The sequence below is a fragment of the Salvelinus fontinalis genome, chromosome 6 (assembly GCF_029448725.1).
Source record: "Salvelinus fontinalis isolate EN_2023a chromosome 6, ASM2944872v1, whole genome shotgun sequence".
NCBI classification, from domain to species: Eukaryota; Metazoa; Chordata; class Actinopteri; order Salmoniformes; family Salmonidae; genus Salvelinus; species Salvelinus fontinalis.
This window is the reverse complement of record NC_074670.1, coordinates 29,462,310-29,489,075: the sequence shown is the minus strand read 5'-3', so window position 1 is coordinate 29,489,075 and position 26,766 is coordinate 29,462,310. Positions and strand designations below refer to the sequence as shown.

At 42.7% G+C, this 26,766-nt stretch overlaps 1 protein-coding gene across 1 annotated transcript; it reads right to left on the bottom strand.

The window, feature by feature from the left end:
• Window positions 1–4,267: 4,267 nt before the first annotated feature.
• Window positions 4,268–26,734, bottom strand: LOC129857587 (Golgi-associated kinase 1A-like). The gene is made up of 5 exons (XM_055926006.1): window positions 25,479–26,734; window positions 13,080–14,558; window positions 8,266–8,388; window positions 7,424–7,527; window positions 4,268–7,023 (listed from the first exon to the last, which is right to left on the bottom strand). The coding sequence occupies exons 1-5, from the start codon at window positions 25,479–25,481 to the stop codon at window positions 6,819–6,821; spliced, it is 1,914 nt and encodes a 637-aa protein (XP_055781981.1). The 5' UTR covers window positions 25,482–26,734; the 3' UTR covers window positions 4,268–6,818.
• Window positions 26,735–26,766: the final 32 nt, after the last annotated feature.

Sequence of the window (26,766 nt, the reverse complement as noted above, 5' to 3'; positions counted from 1 at the left end):
GATGATATCACCTGGTTTCAATGATGTTTCTAGAGACAATATCTCTCTCATCATCACTCAATACCTAGGTTTACCTCCACTGTATTCACATCCTGCCATACCTTTGTCTGTACATTATTCCTTGAAGCTATTTTATCGCCCCCAGAAACTTCCTTTTACTCTCTGTTCTAGACGTTCTAGACGACCAATTCTCATAGCTTTTAGCCGTACCCTTATCCTACTCCTCCTCTGTTCCTCTGGTGATGTAGAGGTGAACCCAGGTCCTGCAGTACCTAGCTCCACTCCTATTCCCCAGGCGCTCTCTTTTGATGACTTCTGTAACTGTAATAGCCTTGGTTTCATGCATGTTAACATTAGAAGCCTCCTCCCTAAGTTTGTTTTGTTCACTGCTTTAGCACACTCTGCCAACCCGGATGTTTTAGCCGTGTCTGAATCCTGGCTTAGGAAGACCACCAAAAATTCTGATATTTTCATCCCTAATTACAACATTTTCAGACAAGATAGAACGGCCAAAGGGGGCGGTGTTGCAATCTACTGCAAAGATTGCCTGCAGAGTTCTGTTTTACTATCCAGGTCTGTTCCCAAACAATTTGAACTTCTACTTTTAAAAATCCACCTCTCTAAAAACAAGTCTCTCACCGTTGCCGCCTGCTATAGACCACCCTCTGCCCCCAGCTGTGCTCTGGACACCATATGTGAACTGATTGCCCCCCATCTATCTTCAGAGCTCGTGCTGCTAGGCGACCTAAATTGGAACATGCTTAACACCCCAGCCATCCTACAATCTAAGCTTGATGCCCTCAATCTCACACAAATTATCAATGAACCTACCAGGTACCACCCCAATTCCGTAAACATGGGTACCCTCATAGATATCATCCTAACCAACTTGCCCTCCAAATACACCTCTGCTGTTTTCAACCAAGATCTCAGCGATCACTGCCTCATTGCCTGCATCCGTAATGGGTCAGCGGTCAAACAACCTCCACTCATCACTGTCAAACGCTCCCTGAAACACTTCAGCGAGCAGGCCTTTCTAATCGACCTGGCCTGAGGTATCCTGGAAGGATATTGATCTTATCCCGTCAGTAGAGGATGCCTGGATATTTTTTTTAAATGCCTTCCTCACCATCTTGAATAAGCATGCCCCATTCAAGAAATTTAGAACCAGGAACAGATATAGCCCTTTGTTCTCTCCTGACCTGACTGCCCTTAACCAACAGAAAAACATCCTATGGCGTTCTGCATTAGCATCGAACAGCCCCCGTGATATGCAACTTTTCAGGGAAGCTAGGAACCAATATACACAGGCAGTTAGAACAGCCAAGGCTAGCTTTTTCAAGCAGAAATTTGCTTCCTGCAACACAAACTCAAAAACGTTCTGGGACACTGTAAAGTCCATGGAGAATAAGAACACCTCCTCCCAGCTTCCAACTGCACTGAAGATAGGAAACACTGTCACCACCGACAAATCCACTATAATTGAGAATTTCAATAAGCATTTTTCTACGGCTGGTCATGCTTTCCACCTGGCTACCCCTACCCCGGTCAACAGCACTGCACCCCCCACAGCAACTCGCCCAAGCCTTCCCCATTTCTCTTTCTCCCAAATACAGTCAGCTGATGTTCTGAAAGAGCTGCAAAATCTGGACCCTTACAAATCAGCCGGGCTAGATAATCTGGACCCTTTATTTCTAAAACTATCTGCTGAAATTGTTGCCACCCCTATTACTAGCCTTTTCAACCTCTCTTTCGTGTCGTCTGAGATTCCCAAAGATTGGAAAGCAGCTGCGGTTATCCCCCTCTTCAAAGGGGGGGACACTCTTGACCCAAACAGCTACAGACCCATATCCATCCTACCCTGCCTTTCTAAGGTCTTCGAAAGCCAAGTTAACAAACAGATTACCGACCATTTCGAATCCCACCATACCTTCTCCGCTATGCAATCTGGTTTCAGAGCTGGTCATGGGTGTACCTCAGCCACGCTCAAGGTCATAAACGATATCTTAACCGCCATCGATAAGAAACAATACTGTGCAGCCGTATTCATTGACCTGGCCAAGGCTTTTGACTCTGTCAATCACCACATCCTCATCGGCAGACTCGACAGCCTTGGTTTCTCTAATGATTGCCTCGCCTGGTTCACCAACTACTTCTCTGATCGAGTTCAGTGTGTCAAATCGGAGGGTCTGTTGTCCGGGCCTCTGGCAGTCTCTATGGGGGTGCCACAGGTTTCAATTCTTGGACCGACTCTCTTCTCTGTATACATCAATGATGTCGCTCTTGCTGCTGGTGAGTCTCTGATCCACCTCTACGCAGACGACACTATTCTGTATACTTCTGGCCCTTCTTTTGACACTGTGTTAACAACCCTCCAGGCGAGCTTCAATGCCATACAACTCTCCTTCCGTGGCCTCCAATTGCTCTTAAATACAAGTAAAACTAAATGCATGCTCTTCAACCGATCGCTGCCTGCACCTGCCCGCCTGTCCAACATCACTACTCTAGACGGCTTTGACTTAGAATATGTGGACAACTACAAATACCTAGGTGTCTGGTTAGACTGTAAACTCTCCTTCCAGACTCACATCAAACATCTCCAATCCAAAGTCAAATCTAGAATTGGCTTCCTAATCCGCAACAAAGCATCCTTCACTCATGCTGCCAAACATACCCTTGTAAAACTGACCATCCTACCAATCCTCGACTTCGGTGATGTCATTTACAAAATAGCCTCCAAAACCCTACTCAATAAATTGGATGCAGTCTATCACAGTGCCATCCGTTTTGTCACCAAAGCCCCATACACTACCCACCACTGCGACCTGTACACTCTCGTTGGCTGGCCCTCGCTTCATACTCGTCGCCAAACCCACTGGCTCCAGGTCATCTACAAGACCCTGCTAGGTAAAGTCCCCCCTTATCTCAGCTCGCTGGTCACCATAGCAGCACCTACCTGTAGCACGCGCTCCAGCAGGTATATCTCTCTGGTCACCCCCAAAACCAATTCTTCCTTTGGCCGCCTCTCCTTCCAGTTCTCTGCTGCCAATGACTGGAACGAACTACAAAAATCTCTGAAACTGGAAACACTTATCTCCCTCACTAGCTTTAAGCACCAGCTGTCAGAGCAGCTCATAGATTACTGCACCTGTACATAGCCCATCTATAATTTAGCCCAAACAACTACCTCTTTACCTACTGTATTCATTTATTTATTTTTGCTCCTTTGCACCCCATTATTTCTATCTCTACTTTGCACTTTCTTCCACTGCAAACCAACCATTCCAGTGTTTTTTTTACTTGCTATATTGTATTTACTTCGCCACCATGGCCTTTTTATATTTTTATTTATTTTTATATATATTTTGTTTGCCTTCACCTCCCTTATCTCACCTCACTTGCTCACATTGTATATAGACTTATTTTTCACTGTATTATTGACTGTATGTTTGTTCTACTCCATGTGTAACTATGTGTTGTTGTATGTGTTGAACTGCTTTGCTTTATCTTGGCCAGGTCGCAATTGTAAATGAGAACGTGTTCTCAATTTGCCTACCTGGTTAAATAAAGGTGAAATAAAAAAATAAAAATAAATATCTCTTTTAAAACCACACTATGAATTTTATCCCAATAGCCAGAAGAAGGAGCCATGGGAAGCATTGAACTATATGAATTCAGTCGTGCCAATATGTTCATTTTAACAGTAGATATTCTGCCGGTTAAAGCAACTGGGATATTATTACATCTACTGAGGTCACATTGAATTGATTTGAGCATTCTGTTAAAGTTTCTGGTAATGGTTTTATCTAAAGAAGGAAATATATATAATCCCAAATATTTTAAATAGGAAATGATTGTGATTCCATAAGTAGAGAGGGAGTCCTCCATCAGGGTCTTGAGAGACAGTTAGGCTGATTTGGTTAGATTAATTTGAATTGGATCACCCTGTTTGCTGCTTCTAGTGACTCTGAACGAAGCAGAACAGATAGCGCCTGTTATAACTACAGCTGAGGGATTGGCATATATTATTTGAATAATTGGAGCCAATTCCCATATGTTCCAAAACAGACCATAGATATCACAGTTCTATTCAATCAAATGCTTTTTCTGTATCAAGAGATAATACAGCCAAAATAGCTGTTGTTTCTGATTAAGCATCTAAGATATGTAATAGTCGACAGAGGTTATCCGAGGATAAACACTTTTTAACAAACCCACTTTAGTCCGTGTGGATCAACTTGGGTAAATAAGTCTCGAGATGAGATAATAACATGTTGGAAAACAGTTTAATATCTGTGTTCATCAAAGATAGGGGGCGATAATGAGAACACTGGGTGGCATCCTATCCTTTTTTAAATAAAAGCTACATTTGTGCTGTGTTCACATCTTTCCTAAATGAACTCTTGTGAACACCTGTATTAATAATTTCGACCAATAGTGGACCTAATTAATTCCAAAATGTTAAATAGACCTCAGGAGGAATATCGTCCCCTCCAGGTGATTTTCCTTTATCATGCTATCCATTGCCCTTTTGAGTTCACTGAGAGAGATGTGGGCTCCCAAATGGCTTCCCCTGTTCAGAGAAGAAGAGTTCTTAATTATTTTAGAAAGACTCTATTCAATCAGATCTGCTTTAAGCGACATCCACATAGCTGTTGTTTTGATGGTGTCAGAGGTGGAACTGCGTTGGAGCTGCCACATCCACAAGTGGCGTGGAATTATACCTAAAGCAAACATTCTCATTTTCTGCACAAAGAAATCCCATGCAGCCTTGTTTACAAGTTCAAATACTTGTAAAAAATAAAAATAAAAAAATAAACTGAAATGTAATGTACACCTCGATTAGGATGATAGAAATCTTCGTTATTTAGCTGAATGATTTTTCAATTTGAACGTTATTATTTTTATATAGCCTACAAATTCTGAACTTCTAACTCGAGTGGTGCAGGTGTGCTTCGTGACAAAGATCGCAAGAGCAGCTGCTCATTGATTTATGCAGGTGTGTGCTATCGCAGGTTAAGACTTGATCTGATTGAATCTAGGTCTTAGTCTGGTTTGGTGTGGATTTACAATCAGAAGTGTACAGTTATTTATAGAAGCAGGAGAATATTTGATTGATTAATTTGGGTTTTGATAGTAATTCCTCTGTTTCAGATTCAGCAGTTGCTATATCAGCTAATTGATCATTACTGCGTAGTTTGTTGGTCAGAAAACAACTAGGACGATTACCATTGAAGTAATGGTTGAGTCTTACACGATGGATGGCTATTCTGCTCTCTGTCTTATCAATACATTAAATTCTGTCTTAACTTTGGAAAGAGTAATAGCTACCTGGTCTGAAAAGAGTCTTTGTTTAGAACGCTCTAACACAGTTTGCAACATTTCCAATTCTGATATCTTCATTCAACCCAGATGCAAATTCAGTTGCATTATTTTTAATAAAACCTTTGGTGGTATCCCATAGAATCTGGGGGTCATTAACCAAATTTTTATTGATCATTATACATTTATTTAGTTCAATTTCAAACTGATTACAGAAAGTAGGATTTTGTAATAATTTTTGTAGTAATTCTTGTGTTTCTTTAAGGAGATTCTGAAATTTAAAGTAGTAAGTGTGGTGGTCAGACAAGCTCATATGTCGAATTTCTAGTTTCTTGATTGAAGAAAATAGAGGTACCTTCAGAAAGTATTGACACCCCTTGACTTTTTCCACATTTTGTTGTGTTACAGCCTGAATTTAAAATCAATTAAATTGAGATTGTGTCTCTGGCCTACACACAATACCCCGTAATGTCAAAGTGGAATAATGTTTTTAGAATTTTTTACAAATTAATTGAAAATGAAAAGCTGAAATGTCTTGAGTCAATAAGTAGGCTAAATATAACAACATAAATGCAAGACTAAACAGTCAAATATCCTCATTATTATTAGCAATATAGTCTAAATAACCTTAAACATAGAAAAACATGTTAAATAAGTGAATTGTGTCGAAGTCTATGGGACTGGCCATCTATCCTAAACAGTTTAGCCCATAGGAATGCAATGTGCTGTAGCCCCACAAGGAAGCAACCCCAGTCTGTAGGTCACTTCAATATATTGTCCATTGTTCATTAATTGGCGTGGAGTCATCATTGTCTAAATGTCCTGGAACATAGGCAATAAGTCCAATGTTCAGCAATAATAATAATATTAATAATACTACTAATAATAATAGTGTTCCTTTAACACAATTGAGAGGGTTTCCTCATCGTTGTCTTAGGAGCACAATCTTATAAAAGGTTTGGTATTTTCTTATCGACAAGACTCCTGGATCCAGTTCAGAAGCTATTCATTGATCTAAAATCTTTCATTTTAAGATTACAGCTGAACGCTTATCTCATAAAACAGACATTAAATCAATCGTTAAATCTGCTATTTTTTATTCGAAAATACAAAACTCACCTCATAAACAGGCAGCGAAGAAAACGGTGCAATTTCAATAACATAATTTGCTTGCCTTGAGGGATGTTGGAAAGATGTATGGATACAACATGGATGGGAACCACAAACAGCATGGAACAGGCATACTGTATCTGTGGCCCAAAGAGCACCCTCTTCCCTATACAGTGCACTACCTTTGACCAGGGCCCGTAGGGTGTTATAGACAATGAAGGGCTGTGGTCATATGTAGTGCACTATATAGGGAATAGGGTGCCATTTGAGACACACCCTGTGTCTTTAGGCTGCCCGGGACCTTGAGGTGGCTTCCACATCTGTCACAGGCACCCCCTGCCTGGATGAAATGAATGTACTGTTGGGTGCTTTCTGGGCCATTGGATTCACAGATCCCTGTTCAGTCTGAGTCTCTTGTCGTGGATGTGCTGCAGCAGAATCCTCCCTCTCTGCTCAACAGTGTGGATGAGAGGTTTCAGGCCACGTGCCCCCCCTCGGCTCTCCCAGAATTCCTTGTCCATATACAGGGAGCTCAGGAGCATGCTCTCCAAACAGCCAGACTGGAGAACTGATACGGCTCTCTCTGGAAACCTGCCAGAAAAATACAGTAAGACTGTTAAATCCAGACAAATACCAGACAAAGGATATCAAACCCAATTTACTGAGCATATTGTGATGATGTGGCCTATTTTAGTTTCATCTACCAACAGTTACACTTCATCTATTCAGAAAGAAATAACAACAATGCATAGCTAGAGTTATGAAGATCCGCCCACTCGCTTCACTGGATTTAGGAAACACACATTAAGGCTGTGTGATGTGGGGTTGATGTAGGGTTCAACTGAGCTTCTGTACACTAAGGTGTTTCCTAAATGGCACCCAGTTGCCTATATAGTGCAGTACTTTTGGCCGGAGTTCTGGCAGACTAAGCCTATTTCCATGATTCGGTCTATCCTTGAATAGAGATTGGATTATAGATGTTTGTACTCACTCATCGATGCCCTCTACTAAGCGGAAGTTGAGGTTTTCATGGGGATGATTTGGCCTGCCTGCATTGTCTATAAACACCAGTCTGGTAGGCTCTACCCTCCTCACCTGTAGAAAGAAACATAGACCGACACAGTATAGTTTAGCATAAAGTATCATCAACACTAACTGTATCTCTTTGATATATATTAATATAGTAATTATGAGATGAGATGAAGGCTCGGGAGAATAACTTTAAAGTAGATATTACTTTTTTAGACCTCTCACTATATATCAAACTATAAATCAGTGGCCAAAGTTTATTGGTCACATACACAGTTTGGCAGGTATTATACTGCACATCAAGAAGATAGACTAAGAATGATATGCACATCACAAGATACACTATATTACAGTGAGCTAGGTCAAGAATCCAGTATATAGATACAAAGTCAACTCCTAATCCTTTCTAAAACAGCTGAAATAATAAAGCGTAATGTGCTTAATAGAATTCTATTTGTCTTTGTCAAGAGCAAGTACCAAGTATCAGCAATGAGTTCAGCAGGTTCAGTGGAAAGAGGGAGGCATTTTTCCACAGAGCAGTTGTAAAAGAATAGTTATCCTCTTTGTCCAACATCGGAATTCTCTTTGTTAAGAAGAAAAGGTCTGGATAGTAGTAATAATATTAATAAATGTAGAGGTCTGTTAACATTGTCCAATTAGATTATTTAGACAAGCCTCCTCCTTAACCTCCTTCAGGCTATTATTTTACATTATGTCCAAGTAAGTAAGTAAGCCTTGTCTGAGCCAGAATGGCCCATACATTATGTCCGTATGATGTTTTTTGGGGTGTGATATGGTAGTTACCAGGATGTGCACCAGCACTAGATCCTTTGAGTTCCTGCACTTGGTATGTAGCAGGTTCTCCACACATGGTTCTGCTGGGTCAGGCTGGAAACCGCAGCAGTACCGGTCCAGACGATCATTCACCTGCACGGGGGGATGGAAGAACATGAATTAGTTGGGATTGATCATTAACAATGACCTTTTCATAGAATTACATACAGAACTGTGATTTATCGCAGGGGTTCCCAATTGTTTTTGTTTTTACAATTCCTGATTGTATACCGATCTAAAACAACACATAAATCTGTGATTCTTTAGGCTAGAAACAAGCGGTACAACACTCAAGGAAGATACAGCTCTGATGCACATGGGATTATATTTGATTGGTCTCTATGACATTCAGAAGCTGAGCTACGACCTTCTAAAGTTGAGGAGTGAAAGAAATTGGACTATACGTTGTTTTAAACTTTGCTTGGGAAGTAATCTTATACACTCTGACTCTGTGGCTGTCAATTGATCTATTCACTTTCTGCAAAATAGAATGTGAATAATTGAATTGAGTGTTCATATGAATGATCATAATAAAACATATTTGATAACGGTCTAGACATTATTTTCTATATCCATTATTATGATTATTATCATTAAAAAACATAGAATTGCAGGAAATTAGCTTCAAAACAACACCACAAATTCAAGCTGGTGGTATATTTAATATATGCTATCTCAATAAACAGTCATAAAGAAAGCGGTGGGGTGCATGACATTTTTTACATGTGAAAAAGGGGGCCTGGTGAAAAAAAGGCTGGGAACTCCGGATTTATAGGATCTCTTCGGTCCTTTCTTTATAAAGAACTTCAGACTCTGGAACAGCTTTCCAAGAGGAAAATCAAGGGTGACTACAAGAAACAAGTAGAAAATGTATTTACTTTCTGAAATCATAGCAAATAACTCTTACCGCTTGTTTGCTATGCAGTCATTGATCCTTTTGTTGACATAAATCAAAATGCAGCCAAGTAAGGCCTAAGTGTTGATAGAGATAGTGACAGTTACAGCTTAAGCCTTTGGCATGAGAGCAGGAGCGAGAGGGAGGTGAGAGGAGGAGTGGAATGGTGAGAGGAGGAGTGGGGGGCTGGTGAGAGGAGGGATGGTGAGGAGGTAGTTACTTGTGTGAGAGAGACCCCAGCGGGAACTTTGACTACAGTAAAGAGGTGGTTCAGTCATTGTAGGTCAATCACCTGCAGTGAGGGCAAACCAGAGCAAGCTAGCGAAAGCAGTAAGACTGCTTCTTTTGCCACCTCATTTATTGCATTAAGTCCAATTCTATGAACAAGAATGCAATAGTAAAGCCAAACTTTTAAGTGTACTTTAAATTCATATCTATTCTAACTTCAGGCTGACTTCTCTCCACTTCATCAACTTCAATAATCACTGTTTAAATAAGGAAGCTCTTTTTTCAAAGTTAACATCCATCATTTTACATTTGTTCATGCATGTATGTATTCATCGCAGTTGTTTTTTTGTTGTTGCATAACTACACCAAAAAAATCCCTAAATATAATGACGCAACATCAATACCTGTGGTACCATTCTCTTCCTCATTATACCGCAGAATAAACCAACTATCAGGGGAGGAAGGGAGCAATGTCATCCTTGTTGTTAAACTGAGAAGTGAAGGCATTGCCACACTCCTCTGAGTGTTACCAAGGTGAGATATGCCCCCAGGTCTGTCTGGGCCTCTCTGTGGTAAAACTCACACCACACCATTTCCCTTCACTTCTTTAGCGCCTTCAGGAGTTCTCACATCCCTACTACATTTCACCCTTACACTAGAATACACTCATTCCCATAGGGACAGAGTACAAGAGTCTCCTGGATACGGTTTCAGTGTTGACATACAGTATTACACCACCACCAAGTCTCTGGGAAACAGTACATGCTATTAAGGTCTATATCACACACAAGAACATCACAAGCAAAACAACAAGCCTACTCACAACTAATTCATAGCAATACATCAGTAGCCTTCTTAGCCTACAATGGCAATTCAAAGCATCCAAGGCAATGACCAACAACAAGGACAGTTGGCGCAAGGTCCTCTGTCTCCTCTGTACTCCCCAGGCAAAGTGTGTGTGTGACCGTGTGTCCTTCACACTGTTCCCCTTGCTAATTGGTGTTAGGTTCCACATCAGAGCCATTAGATGTGTTAAATGACCAGGTAGGAACAAGTGTTACAGGGTCCCAGTCAGCAATTCCACTGAATCAATACAATCAATACAATGCTATTAACAGTTGGCCATGTTACAAGTATTGACTTCTGCAAAGAGACTACTCATGTATTATTCATACAGTGGCTCACCGCATCCCAAATGGCACTCTATTCCCTATATAGTGCACTACCTTTGATCAAAGCCAGTCAAATCTAGTGCACTATTTAGGAAATAGGGTTCCATTTTGTATTCAGCCACTATTCTCTCCCCCCACAGATCAGTTACCCATTCCATTCCATCTCACAGAGAAAAGGCAGTCTTTCTTTATCTTTATCAGATTTTTCTACAGCTGAGTTGGTTCAGTGGCTGGGTGTTCTATTGAATAGTTTTCTATTTTTAATAGAATGGGTAGCATGGATAAAACCCTGTAATAGCCTCCAAAGTGAGAGAATATAGATTGAACACAATCAAAGAATGCAATTTGTGACTCATCTCTTTTAGAGACATTTTCCAATAGTTTAGGTTTGCTCAGCCTCTTTTCCTTCTCATTGTGAGACATTATTTTCTGAAACAATATCTATTCTGCCGCCAATCTGTATTGGCTACATAACAATGACTGTTCACCCTGCAGTAACAAAGTAATAGATGGAAAAAGTAAGCCCCACAATGTTTTTCTAAATGTTTTGTTTACTATGTGGAGTCCTTCATCCCCATAATTGTTCTGCCAGTCATAGACCACCCGTTTCAAAGAGCACCTAATACTAAGTCTCCATGGCCTTGTAGTTTTCACCCATCCGAGGGCACCAGCACACTGTTTATTTCTTCTGGGATCTTTTTCTAAACAAAGAAATGGACTTTCTTTTGGCTATAGAGACAGATAGCGAGAGGAGCAGCTGCCATCACTTTCCTCTCAGTCCTTCCTAATGTGGACTTAGGCATCCGTGATTGCCGAGCATCACCATGGCAACCCTGACTTTGACTTCACACTGCCAGCGGCCAGACATTGGGTCTTTAGAGGCCTGATGAAGACCGAGACTGGTGTGTGTGTGTTTGTGTGTATCAAATATTGTACATTGTACTATGTCTATATCATACGTACTAACTCTCTATTACTTTCAATAAACATCATTGGGTTGTTGGCTTCATTGCCACCTCTCATTCCCTAATGGGAGCTTAGATATTCCCCATGCAGAGTTAGACTGACATACTACTCCATTTAGAGTTTTAGAGTGGGACTGTGGCAGAGCTGGCCTTATCAATCCTGTATTAATTACATCCTCTCAGGATGTCTCAGCTTTACACACACACACACACACACACACACACACACACACACACACACACACACACACACACACACACACACACACACACACACACACACACACACACACACACACACACACACACACACACACACACACACACACACACACACACACACACACACAAAAAAATGATCCTGCATCCGGCTCTTACATGGACCATCAGCCATCATTTCTTACACAATAAAGATCTCCAACTTCATTATAAATCACTGGCAGATCATAAACGAGTTAGAAGCTAAATTAGAGACAAACATTGTGTTGATTTTTTTATTGAACTGCGCTGATACATTCATCTACTGTAGTAGGGAGAATGATAATGTTCATTCATCTAGTAGGAGAATGATAATGTTCATTCATCTAGTAGGAGAATGATAATGTTCATTCATCTAGTAGGGAGAATGATAATGACTTAATATGTTGCATGTCTAGTAAGCTGACGGGTTGCACTCACCATGAAAAACATAATTATCTGATAATCAATTACATTTATCGCTCCAGACAGAGAAAGTCACACTCTTTTCTTTGGCCGGCATCTTTTAATCTAAGGCAGTTTAGTGAGTAGAGTTCTTCAGATGATAAGACCTTGGCAATACAATCCAGTGCTCAAATAGGCTCATTATCAAGGACTGCCAGCCTACTATTAGACGAGGTTGGTGGATTTCATCCAGTGAGAATGTTCTTTAATATAAATGCAAAACAAGATCTGCATCCCAAATGGCAAACTATTTCCTTTGTAGTGCACTATTTTTGACCAGGGCCCATAGCACCATGAGTTTTCCCAGTCTGCCTGACCTCATGAGTCCTTATCAACTGGGCCCTCCATAGTGACGTTAAGTGAATCACTAGTTAACTGTCAGTTTATACAGTGTACTGGAATAACAACTTTACAAAACGTACATCTCTCAAGGTGAGGTGAGATTTCAATCAGAATCTAGTCTATGCATTATTTCCATAGGTAGTCTTCACATGGTGTGACTGAAAGGATTTAGAACGCTATCAGTTTGGATGTGTACGTTTGAGTGGCAGATCAGGATAAAAATGAGTTACGGTTATGGCTAAGGTTAGGGATACGGTTAGGAATTAAGATCGGGTTAGAATGCCTGACATTAGGAGGAATATGAAATCTAACAGTCACATATCCACTACCTATCAGTCTTTCTGACCTCTTTACTCTAGCCAATGTATCTCTTAAAAGTTCAAATCAATGCTGTCAATAAGTTAAATAAGTTAAATATGCCATAGAGATAGGGTTTAACAAGTGTGATTGGAGGATACAGTGTTATCAGTTGTTCTATACCTGTAGGAGGAAGTCAAAGAGTGCCAGGCGCCCCCACTCCGCATGGTGAACCCCCACACAGGGGTTCTCGTTGAGGGCCATGCCGCTGCCACTGCCACACCTGGCCCTCAGCAAGCTCTGGTACTGGGGCCAGGTGAGAGGGAATGAGTTCTGGTCATTGTCATCATCATCCAGGTGCTGGATGCCTGGGTCCCACCACACCACGGGTCTGGCTGCCCCTCTGGTGTATTTATAAGGCAAGATGTCACTGTGGAAGGCCCTGAACACTGTGGGCAGACTCCTGTTCAAGCCGAGAACACGGTCTAAATGGAAAGCAAAGACTTCGAACCAGTCGTCTGGACGTTTGATCAGGGCACACAGACCCTGTTGGCAGTGCTCACTGTGGTCAGCCAATGGAGCCCCAAGAGAAGGGGGATGATGAGGGGCACCCAGCACTACATGGAGGACCTGTCCGTGGGCTGGGACCCTGGCCTTACTGACAACCTCGCTGCCCGAGAGGAACTCCATCTTGTGAATATCGTCCTTGCTGAGCCATGGCACAGAGTCAGTGTCCCCAGTCCTTATTCTCCGTGTGTCAGTGTCTGGAAACTCCCTCTCTCCAGCTGACATCTTACACCAGTGGGCCTCCCCCTCACTCCCTTTCTCTGTTTCTGCTGCTGTCTCCGCTGTGGGCCGGGTCTCTTTACGCCCAGACGAAGGCTGTCTGTCACGTTTCCTGAGTTCTCTGGGGACCTTTTTCACAGCCTGCTGCTTGGTTAAGTTCTTCCTCCCTGCCTGTCCGGTGTGCCCCTGGTCCTGTCTCTGTTCATCTGGAGTACATTTGTGCTCAGAGTCAGACAGGCCGAGGTCTGCAGTAGAAGGGCGGCTCTGGCTACGAGCTACAGTCTGGGGCACAGCTGGGTGGACGTTCTCTTGTCTGGAAAGAGGTGGTGGTTGGGTGGAGAGCTCTGAACCACTGTAGTTGGTTAGATGGCTTCCATCATGCCTTATTAGCACAGCAGTGACTGTCAATGGCTGGATATTATGTTGTTTGTCTCTACTAGAACTTGGCGGCATCTCTTTCTTCTCTTTCCTTTTGGAGGCGATGCCCTTAGTTTTACGATTCTTCTTGTAGTTGCTGTGAGTTCTCTCATCTGTCATGCTAGCTGCTCCCCTGTCCAGTTTGGGCTGGTCCTTCACCAGGTGATGCTTGGAGGACTCTTTGACTTTGTCACTCTGCTTCCAACCTCCACTGTGACCTTTGAGGGTTAGAGGAAGATGGTGGTGGTGGTGAGGGGCCAATGTGGCCCTTTCCCTGGGTCTAGCCCTTGCTCTATACCCTCCGGCTCCAGCAGAGCTCAGGCCTCGTGAGGGCAGCCTGCGCGTCTCAGAGGGGGGGAAGGGGAGAGTGTTGATCACCACCACAGACAGGGTAAAGAGGAGGAGGAAGGCCCACACTGCCCACCTCTTGCAGCAGATCTTGGACCACACTCTGAAGGCCTGCATGCATGGGAAACAGGAAACAAAGAGAAAGTTAGGTCTGTAGTTGAGAACCACCAAAAAGCCATGATTATAATGGAGCAGAGCTATAAATAAAATATATTTACTCTCTAAATTGTACGGTCGCTGGTCGGCCACTTGAACAGAACAGCTCAGATTCCAGTATGTGTTTACAGAAGAGGAAACTTAAATCTCTCAGAGGTTGAGAAATGCACATATCAGTACACAGACTGAAGGACGAGGGTAAACAAAAAAAATTAACAACCTGTGTTTCAAACAAAAAAATATAGATTTGGTAAGTTATTCTGTTAAAACACTAAGGTGAGAGAGAAAGAGAGAGAGAGTTGATCCACATGTATCCCGTCTGCAATGCACACAAGTGTAAATAAAGCCTTTTTCAGCCATAGCTGGGCTTTCCTCTGCTTATATTGTAGGAAAGTTACAGTTACTGAGCTGAGACAAATACTATGGCACACACATAGATATTGTAGCATTCCCTTCTGCACGCCAGACCATCCAGAATGTGCTGACAGATACTGCGTGCCAAATGGTATATAGTGCACTCCTTTTGACCAAGGCCCATTGGGAATAGGGTGCCATTTGGGACACAGACAGATTCTGGATGGCTTACTTCTACTGCAGCCTCTGTGATGATGAATTACTTTTCTGTGGCATAGGCCTAAATACAAACCGGTCCCTTTCCATAAAGTCTCCATCGCATATAGAGTATGTATGCCACAGAGATAAATCCCTTCAGATGGATCTCTATGGAATATGCTCTCAATGTTATTCAAACCTATGGTAAATCCAGAGGCAGTTATTTATCTGAATCATATATCAATTAAATGATTAGGCTATGGTATAGAGCTATAGATGCTATGGTATAAAGCTATAGAGGCTATGGTATAGAGCTATAGATGCTATGGTATAAAGCTATAGAGGCTATGGTATAGAGCTATAGAGGCGATGGTATAGAGCTATAGAGGCTATGGTATAGAGCTATAGAGGCTATGGTATAAAGCTATAGAGGCTATGGTATAGAGCTATAGAGGCTATGGTATAAAGCTATAGAGGCTATGGTATAAAGCTATAGAGGCTATGGTATAGAGCTATAGAGGCTATGGTATAGAGCTATAGAGGCAATGGTATAAAGCAATAGAGGCTATGGTATAGAGCTATAGAGGCTATGGTATAAAGCTATAGAGGCGATGGTATAGAGCTATAGAGGCTATGGTATAGAGCTATAGAGGCTATGGTATAAAGCTATAGAGGCTATGGTATAGAGCTATAGAGGCTATGGTATAAAGCTATAGAGGCTATGGTATAGAGCTATAGAGGCTATGGTATAGAGCTATAGAGGCTATGGTATAGCTATAGAGCCATGACTACATGGAACTCTCTTCCACCTCAGTTAACCCAAGCAATAGAATTAGATTAAAAAATCACCCATAAAACAACACCTCACGGCACAACGCTGACTTTGAACACACACACCAGGGACGGCCTCCAGTCCGGAGCCTCCAGAGATGGCCTCCAGTCCGGGGCCCACAGCGACGAGGGTGCCCAGTCCGGGGTGACGAGGGTCACCAAGCGGGGTGAGCCAGAGGTGGAGCAGGGTCTGCGTCCCGCACCTGAGCCGCCACCGCGGATGGATGCCCACCCAGACCCTCCCCTATAGGTTCAGGTTTTGCAGCCGGAGTCCGCACCTTTGGGGGGGGTATTGTCACGCCCTGACCGTAGAGAGCCTTTTAATGTCTCTATTTGGTTTGGTCAAGGTGTGATTTGGGGTGGGCATTCTATGTTTCGTTTTCTATGATTTGGTATTTCTATATTTTGGCCGGGTATGGTTCTCAATCAGGGACAGCTGTTTATCGTTGTCTCTGATTGGGAACCATACGTAGGTAGCCTTTTTTCCAACCTATCTTTGTGGGAAGTTGACTTTGTTTAGGGCACATAGCCTTTGAGCTTCATGGTTTGTTTTTGTAGTGTTTATTGTTTTTGTTCGGCGTCAGTTTGATTTAAATAAAGAAAATGTACGCTCACCACGCTGCACCTTGGTCCTCTCCTTTAAACGGCCGTGACAATCGGACCACGCAGCAGCCATACCGCTCAGGAAGGAGACGCGTTCTGTCTCCTATAGATGAACGTACTTTGATGCGAAAAGTGCAAATCAATACCAGGACAACAGCAGAGGACCGTGTGAAGATGCTGGAGAAAACAGGTACAAAAGTATCTATATCCACAGTAAAATGAGTCCTATATCCACATAACCTGAAAGGCCGCTCAGCAAGGAAGAAGCCACTGCTCCAAAACCGCCATTAAAAAAGCCAGACTACGGTTTGCAACTGCACATGGGGATAAAAATCGTACTTTTTGGAGAAATGTCCTCTGGTCTGATGAAACAAAAATAGAACTGTTTGGCCATAATGACCATTGTTATGTTTGGAAGAAAAAGGAGGAGGCTTGCAAGCCAAAGAACACCATCCCAACCGTGAAGCACGGCTGCATCATGTTGTGGGGGTGCTTTGCTGCAGGAGGGACTGGTGCACTTCACAAAATAGATGGCATCTTGAGGGAGGAAAAATTTGTGGATATATTGAAGCAACATCTCAAGACATCAGTCAGGAAGTTAAAGCTTGGTCGCAAATGGGTCTTCCAAATGGCTTAAGGACAACAAAGGTATTGGAGTGGCCATCACAAAGCCCTGACCTCAATCCCATAGAAAATGTTCTACCAAATACTAATTGAGTGTATGTAAACTTCTGACCCACTGGGAATGTGATGAAAGAAATAAAAGCTGAAATAAATAATTCTCTCTACTATTATTCTGACATTTCACATTCTTAAAATAAAGTGGTGATCCTAACTGACCTAAGACAGGGAATTCTTACTAGGATTAAATGTCAGGATTTATTAAAAACTGAGTATAAATGTATTTGGCTAAGGTGTATGTAAACTTCCGACTTCAACTGTACATATAGTATTATTATGAATATAACTTAGCTCCTTCCATGTTTTTGTTTCTAATCTTTTCTATTTTGTCTGAGTTACATTTAGATGAATATTTGAATATTCTCCTCTTTAACCAAGCCGCTCTCTGAGTGACAGCCAGAAACTGCCATCAAGGATCAGCTTTACTGGCCCACAATGCAACTCTACTGTTTATATAACCAATAGTAGGGGAAAGCAGTCATCTCTCAGAAAGACAACCTACATCAGCTGTCCCTCTGCCTGCCTCTCTTCCTCCTCTCTTCCTCCCGCTCTCCTCTCTCCTCTTTCTCTCTGAGGGAATTCAACGGAAGGAATGTTTCAAACCCATGAGATCTTTTCCCAGTCGGTGGCTGACGACAGTTTTACAGCTTTCCCATACACCACCTGTGAATGGATTTCATTATGCTCTTCTGAAAGAATGTCATGCCAGTAGCTCGGACTGAGTCAGGGGTCCTGATGGGCTTTTAGATGTCTGTGGAGATCCCTGTCTGAATAAGATCTACTACTTACCCAGCTGACTCATAGGGCGCAGAAAAATCAACACCTAACCCCCAGGCATATGTGTAGATCTGAGATAGTTGGATAAGTAGAATATAGTATACCACCAGAATATGGTGGTAGCTCCATCTTGCCCTCTGTTAGGACAGGTGAAATTCCCGCCATATTGCTTGCACCTATCCAATCCTCTCATATCTAAAGAAGTGTCCATAGGGTGTATCTTTAGGGATTAATTTGCATAAGATATGTCCTGCACCTGTACTGTACTGTAAATTGTAATAAATTCCTGAGCAGCAGAGATATTGTTTGGCGGTGGGTGGATAAAGCTGAAGTTTCACTATGCCACTGTCCAACACCCTCACTCCAGTGACGCACTGCACCAGCCTCCACCTGGCAAAGCCAGAAGACTCACTCACACTCACTGATGAAACCTGCTCTCCAAGAACACATTATACACGTTCCAACATTCTGGAATTTTGTGGAAGTGACACAGATGCACCCTGTCTTGAGCCTTTCCAAATCCTGCACAAAAGTAGTGCACTATATAGGGAATAGGGTGTAATTTAAGACGCACACAGGGTCTATTTTCTTGTGGGTTTTGTGCCACGGGAAGGTGAAGCTCAAAAGGCACCTTATTCCCTATTTAGTGCACTACGGCCCTGGTCAAAAATATCGCACTATCTAAGGAATAGGTTGCCATTCGGGATGTAAGCCAAGTGTCGGCTCAGTTTGTTTTCCCAGTGGTTTGACCAACCGACTCAAATTAGTGGTCAGGCATGTAGCACCTTGTGTGTCTGTGTGACTGTGAGTCTGTGTGTCTGTGTGACTGTGTATCTGTGTGCCTGTGTGACCGTGTCAACATGAAGACATCTTGTTGATTTTGTGTGGCTTTAGCACTTCTCTATAGCAGACATGCACATCAAGGGGGTATGATACACAGGTCAACACCAAACCACAGCACAAAAAAACAAGACAAATGCCTTGGTGTCACGTTTGATAGGAATTTTAATAATCACAAAAACAAAATAGTTTGAAATTGACACAAAGTCATTGTTGTATTGCAGGGCTGCAGTTGAATGGTTTTCAACTCACATGCTATATAATCTGTTACATGGCCACACAACACATCTTAGCACCTATGTAACACAAAGAACACGAGAAGAATACAGGAAGTATACAGTAGCTTAACTTTATTGAGTGGAGTCCTCTTCGTCAATTACCTTTCTTGCAGTGATCTTTACCAATATTTGTTCAGCATTTGTCTGTGTTCCACGTCAGTCTAATGCCAGCTATGACAACCGCAAGGCTGGAATCCTAATAGGCTATAGCCTCCCACTCGTTTCAGCAGGCCAGGTATCTGATGCCTTTACCTTCTGTTCCATTCTTTTTACATGTCTTCTCCTTTAGTAGACGGAACGCTCGAGGACAGGTTTGCAGGAATGCTGAGACATGCAACTAATGCTTTACAGGATTCAAAGAAGATTACGAGAAAATCTGTCTCATTATTTTCTGTGTTTAGCGGAGAGGGGGAGGAGGAGAAAGAGGAAGGGTGGATGAGAGAAAGGTGGAAGTAGGGATAGAGAGTGGGAGGGGAAAGAGAGAGAAAGGGCGAGGGTGAATACTGTAGACGAATAGCACTAATATTACACAGAGAATAGCATCTAAAAAGAGCTCCTGAAGTAGCCTTGTTCAGTGGGAGGAGAACAGACTGGCTTGGTGGTCAGGCTTTAGGGACTATCACAGTCATATTCTGGAAAAGCACTGGACTGCAGCTCTATTAGCATAACCACGTACACTAGCATGTGGAGGGAGGCTCTCTCTCTTTCCTGCTGATACATTGTAGTTAATCACCCGTTGAGAATGAAACTCCTGCATGGCAGAACAAAGGAGTAAATTCTCTCGCCATTCTACCATGGCAAAACGGATACACTGTGACTACACACAGAATATTATTCAGTTAATTGGCATGTATGAATTGTATGTGTGCAATTGTGTAAAACCATATCTATTCGCACGAGTGCACATGTGTGTATGTCTGTCTGTATGGGCACAGGAGGTTTAGGGGGTATTGACATTTTCTAACATGAAATTAATTGCTTCTATATTCATGTAGAGTATTATTGTGTATATTAAATAGATGTTCTAGTCAGAGGGAATCATTTCTGTCTCACATGACCATTCAGTCCCAGCGCTGAGGCAACTTTGAAAGAGAAAAATAAGCGAGAACCTCCCTTTCAATAAACCGCATACAACAAAAAGGCTAACAAAGGATGCAAAAAATCCACTTACTGCTTTGTAAAACCACACAGAACATCACAACAAACCATTCTGCTGCAGTGTTGACTGGTGAGGGAGAACAAAGTCCATCATCTGACAGTAATATGACAGGATGGCATGGAAAAGGCAGCATGAGATCTCTCCACTGATGTCAGACAGGGGAAGACCTTAATTGAATCAGTCACCACATCTCTGCTGCCTGAGAGATCACACTGACCGGAAGTGTTATGGAGCAAAACACAGCAAAACATTATCGCAAGATGGCTATACTGAGAGGAAAGGAATACACTGTGTGGTTGGTTGAACACAGATTCATGAGGGAGAGTGGGAGAGAGAGGAAGTGGTGACGCTCTAGGCTGGATTAAAGTAGTCTTACTGGCAACCCACACACACACAAAACACGCACACACACTCAAACACTCTCTCTCGCTCTCTTTAGATTTATAGCAATGCTGAGTTCCAAGTGACCTTGACAATACCTGATGATGCATATTTCACTGCAATGACCCCATCCCATGGGAAAAGAAGCCTGCTCGTCCCATAGACTGAAATGTAAACTGCTGCTCATCATTCTCCTCCCGTCAGCATCAGCAATATCCTCCTTTCCACTGGTCTCTTACTATACCACAGAGAGCCATTCTCATAATGGGCTAGTCATAGGTCTATATTCTGCTTTATACCCCGGGACCTGGGAGAAAGAGTGGTGAGATAGGGGCCCAAACAGAACAACAGTGCTTTTATTCTCCTCTTTAACCAAGCCTCTCTCTGAGTGACAGCCAGGCTGATACAGGTGTGCTTCTCCGCTGCACACAGAGAGACTTTCAGACTTGATGATGTTAATCTACAAAGGGAACTCTGCAGGTGTGTGAGAGAAAGAGAGGACAGATAGAGTGAGAGAGTGAAAGAGAGATGGGGAGAAGGAGGGGAAGAGGAGACGTGGGGCAACCATCTGCTGCTTAGCCTGTCCGTGAGCGCGAGCGCGTTTGTGTGTGTATGCGTGTGTGTGCGTACCAGTGTGTATACGTGTCTGTGTGCATGTGTGCGTGCGTGTGTGTGTGCCTGTGTGTATGCATGTACATGATCAGCAACGCCTCTTTGTTATGGCAGAGGCGTCAGTACTCAATAAAGGAGTGTGACAACAGCCGATCTGCTGCAGTACATGATCCACTCAGTGTGAAACTGAAGAAGTCAGCCCAGTGCTGGTTATATCAAATAAACACAGACACAAAAGAGACAAATAGAAACCACTACACATATTCCACACACACACACACACACACACACACACACACACACACACACACACACACACACACACACACACACACACACACACACACACACACACACACACACACACACACACACACACACACACACACACACACACACACACACACACACACACACACACACAACCTCCCAAGCAGCGAGCAGAGCAGGGCCTGCCTGGAGAGATAGGTGTGGACAGCTCTGAATCACTGTCAAGATCCTGTTATCACAGTAGTCAAATCACCGAAGGTTTTCTGAATGACAGAGGAAAACATCCTTAAGTGTGACAGGCAAACTGTATGTGCAGTACTGTATGGATGGATGTGTGAGATACAGGAGAGTCATGATCTAAACATTCCCCAAGGCTATACTGCCACTGTGTCAGAGGAAAATCTACAAGGTAACGCCTACAAGACAAGAGGATCAGTGTAGCCTACAGTGAGGTCATCAGTCAGTTACTTGTCAAGATATACCCAAAGAACAATAGCAATTTGAACAGGACACTTTTGTGCATTTATTTGCACTAAATGTCAAATATTTCAGTTATTCAAATGATGTATGAGAGCAGCATGTCCTAGTGTGATTTTGAATTACATATTGATATCACCCATCTGCAGTATAAACTGCTTAAGGTCAATTGACTGTCCTGTGGCAGTGTGGCTAGCTGCTGATAACATTGTATTCTATGCATGTAAATGAATACTGACAACTGACTTCCCATGGGGCACACTGTTGATGCATTTAGCCGGCTGAATACATTGTGATTTATTACACACGCACACACTCACACACTCACACAGACACAGAGACGTTAATCAGGAGCCTTCATAGTAGTCAGTGAGGCGCTGCTCTCTGCAGTGCACTTTATAGGCCCCGTGCCAGACCCTGCCTGCACAGTGATAAATAATGGGACCGACTTGAGAGCATGTTTGCCTTTTCAATTGTTGCAAGTTGAAATCATAATCTAAACTTTTCACAAAAAAAGCCTAGTCTAAACAATTTGATTTAATTGGCATGCTTCCACCAATCACGCATGTTAGTAAATTAAGGAATGATGCCTAGTGATATATGTTATAAACGCCAGGCCTTAGTTACAGCTATGAAAAACATGAATCCCCTGAGAAAGAATGTTCTAACCATATGGCTGCAGTGTGTGAGCACATTTAAGAAGGTCTGCTTTTAATCTGACACACCATGGCAAGAGAGGAACTTCAGAAGAAGGATGTTAGAAAGAAGGATGACATTTGGGCAAAATTGGCCCAGAATAAGCAACATTACATTGTAAAATGTAAAAACACAATGTAAAAACACAAGACAAAAGCTTGATTTACCAACAAAATCCCCACTATTTGGTGATAGAAACCTTTTGCCAGATCTCTCCTCTCCTCCTCCCCTCTCCCCCTCTCCTCCCCTCCTCTCCTCCTCCCCTCTCCCCCTCTCCTCTCCTCCCCTCCTCTCCCCCTCTCCTCTCCTCCCATCCTCTCCCCCTCCCCTCCCATCCTCTCCTCCCCTCACCTCCTCTCCCACTCTCCTCTCCTCCCATCCTCTCCCCTCCCCTCCTCCCCTCTCCTCCCCCACATCCTCTCCCCCTCTCCTCCCCTCCTCTCCTCCCCTCCCATCCTCTCCCCCTCTCCTCCCCTCCCCTCCTCTCCCCTCCCATCCTCTCCCCCTCCTCTCCTCTCCTCCCCTCCCATCCTCTCCTCCCCCCTCCCCTCCTCTCCTCCCCTCCCATCCTCTCCTCCTCCCCTCCTGCAAATGTATTTTCTATGTGGATTACTGAGATTATAAGCAATCTACAACCCGTCAGCGTTTTTCCTGGTCCCCAGTTGGACCAACCTGTTTTTTTCATCAATAAATACACTCTGGAAACCTTAGTATCACACACAGTCCTGCAGCCACATCAACGGACTAATCTATCCACCAACCTTTTACCAGGAGCCATCTTTCCCCTAATGCTCTCTGGGAGATGTAAAGACGCTCCAAACCAATCAGGCCTCATAAAACAGAAGCTCAGAGCTGTTATGACATGTTCCTTCTTCCCAGTGAAAAGGTCAGCTCACTAGGCAGAATTCCTGCACAGTGCACACTGAAACCTATGTAGGTGTATACGTGTATAGGTTGCACTGATCGCACACAAACATTCAAGCACACACACACGCACACGCACACACATACACTAAAACCCAGATGAAAAGTGTGTGAGTTACAAAAGTTCAGACGCCAGTGTTTGGATGGTAATTTTGCCTACTTCACGCAGTCCTACTAGACCATATAAAGGGATCCACAGGTAGGCCTACTGTAGAACCTGTTTAGGACTAATATGAAACTGTATTTGACTCCAGTCTTTTCATCACAATTCAATAATTTTAAGTACTTAACCTTATCTTTAGTCTATGGCATAAGGGAAACCTAATGTTAAGTGTTAAGAGGGCGTTGTTTTGTCCCCCTAAACTGCAGTGGTGTGGAGTCCTGTCCTCCTAACAGATTTACTTGGAAGCCAATATTATATGGGTAATTCATAATGCATTGAGGCAACAAGCATTCCATCCTGTCTGAGACAGGAACCATGGCATTATTTGGACTGCTCTGCTTCGAGACCCGATACTGCCTGGAATATGGTATTTGACGTCGGTTGGCCTTCCCTTTAGGCGCACAAAGTTACGGCGCTGCTTTCACTTTCAAAGCAAACCCAGGAACTGAAATCCCAGCTGAGAATACAACCATGGATGGACGGCACTCACAGTGCCCTGTGTCTAACCAATATCCTGTGGGGTTTGAGTTTTTTTGTGTGCCTGAGTACAGCAGTGAATTCCAATGGGGCCCCTTGAATGTCTTGAGGCAGACTTGAGGTTGAGGGTGTAGTCAGTGCATGCTTGTGTTTGAAGAGAAAAGATGCCTCTCTCTACCTCACTTGAGCTGGCTGAGTACAGAAACATTGCATACAGATGGAGCTGATCACTATTCAAATACAGTCTAAGGTGCCAAACACTTTTTTTGTTGTTGCCAGGAGTGAAGTAGTGCTCTTCAAAATATTTAAAAAAAACACAATAACTAACAGGTTGTAAAATCCATGACACAATACTCTTTATGCTTCATTTAAGGTCCAATAGATGAGAAGTTGGAGTTATTCTTGGATTCCATGGAGCTGTTCAAACCAGGGTCTCCTTTCTACATGTATGGAATCAATTAAGAAAATATGAGACTGCAGGGACTGGCTGGTGGAACTGGGAGACTTGATTCCTGATCACCCAGTTGAAAGAGTGTTTGGACTAAAACTTTTTTTAAACTTTCTGTAAGAGGGTTTACTATCAACTTGAATATTTGTAAGGCATAAACATATAATTTTCTATCGGATTAATATCATACATTCTCATGCTTTCTCAACATGCAAGATAATCAGAATATCAACGTTTATTACTTCTAGTCTCTCCTCTCATTCTACTAATACCTTTACCAGAAGTAATGACACTTCACACGTTTCTCTGTCAGTGCACAACAGACAGAATGGATAGTGGAAGTCAGCTCTTGGGGCAGATGTGTCAAAATATGAACAATAAATAACAAATGCTCTGAGCGGAGCACTTTCTTGCTTCTTTTCCTTCAGGCTAAATAAGATTACAATTTCGTATCACAAGAAATAAAGGCACACATCGTTTCGGCGATAGTGTAGCCTACAAATATAATTGATTTTGCTTTTTTAGCCAAACAGTTTGGAAGTTCGCTATTCTGCAGCTTTATCGAGAACAGAATAAATATAATTGCAGCAAGAGTATGCAAATTCAGCACTTTCACGTGGATGCATAGCCAAAACAAAAGTTTGAAATTGTGCTATCGGGCAGCAAAAGGAGAATTCTGATTTAAGGAAACATGAACCGCACTTACCATCGTTTCCCCCACCCGGGTGCATCCCACAAGGAACGTTTACAGCCTTTATTATAGTGCAAACACGTCCGTTGACACCATGTAGATATGGTTACACAAACTTTATTGAAGACTGGACAGCATTGGTTCTGAAGATGCAGCGTGCATAAAGTCTCCTGCTCCTCCACAATGCTTTTTCCATATACTATCACTTTTGAATTGAGCTATGTTTCATCTCCATCTATAGGCTACATTGCGGTTGTCATTATTGTAGGAAACCTTGGCATTAATAAAGGTAACAATAAATCTCGCAAATTACAATAGTTAAGTAGGCTCCAGTACGTTTCAGTGGCTTGTGGTAGCCTACTTCTCCAGAAGAAATCCCAACCTACAGTTTTGCTTTAGCGCAAAGTGGAGCAAAGGCATATGAAAAGCAGCTCTCACTCCCGAGGGACCCGTGTGTTTTGGAAAGTTTATTTCACAGTAAAAGTCCTCTTTCTGGGACTAGATGGGTATTTGGTAGACTACAGAAATGCGCTGTAATTTGATAGCAGTCGGCCTTGCGTGGTCTAGCTGTCCATATATTGGATACAGGCGCCTTGCAATTGCAGAGCACGTTTTTAAATGAGACATGGAGCCTAATTTAAATAACAGACACGCACATAGCCTTGATGGATGAGAGCAATAAATGATAAGAACCAGACACATAAAAACGAATTAATGTTGCTTTTTATCCACTTTGAAGTGTGCTTGAATTGTAAAGTTCTAGGCTCACTATCCACCCCCTGGCATTGGAGTCACAGGGGACAGATCTAACAGATACCCATTACCAATTAGGTCTATAATCTTAACTAATAACACATAGAGCTATTTTTTGGGACAAATATTAGGCCTAGTCTTGGACTAAAAAACATGCTCAATGGAAAGACCTAATCTCCATTGAACGTGATTTGTAGTTTAGCACTAGGCTTGATCTGTGTCTGGGAAACTGGCCCATATGGTTCTATCATCTTCAGAGATGAAGAACACACTGTTACATTTCTCTGAAGATGAGGTGCTTTTCAACAATGAACGGATTAAAAGACAACGGACAAGGATGTCAATTCTTGGCTCACTAGTAAATATTTATGGTCAAGGACTGCCCCCTTCTGGTAGCTACTGACCTAGAGCACATTGAATTGCAGTCAAAAAATGAGAAAAAAGGAAAAAGCATCCCAATTCTCCACCAGTCTGAAGGGGAAAGTACAAGTGCATGCAATTGTGGAGAGTCAGAACACATACATAAAGTCTACAGGGGGACGTAGGCTAG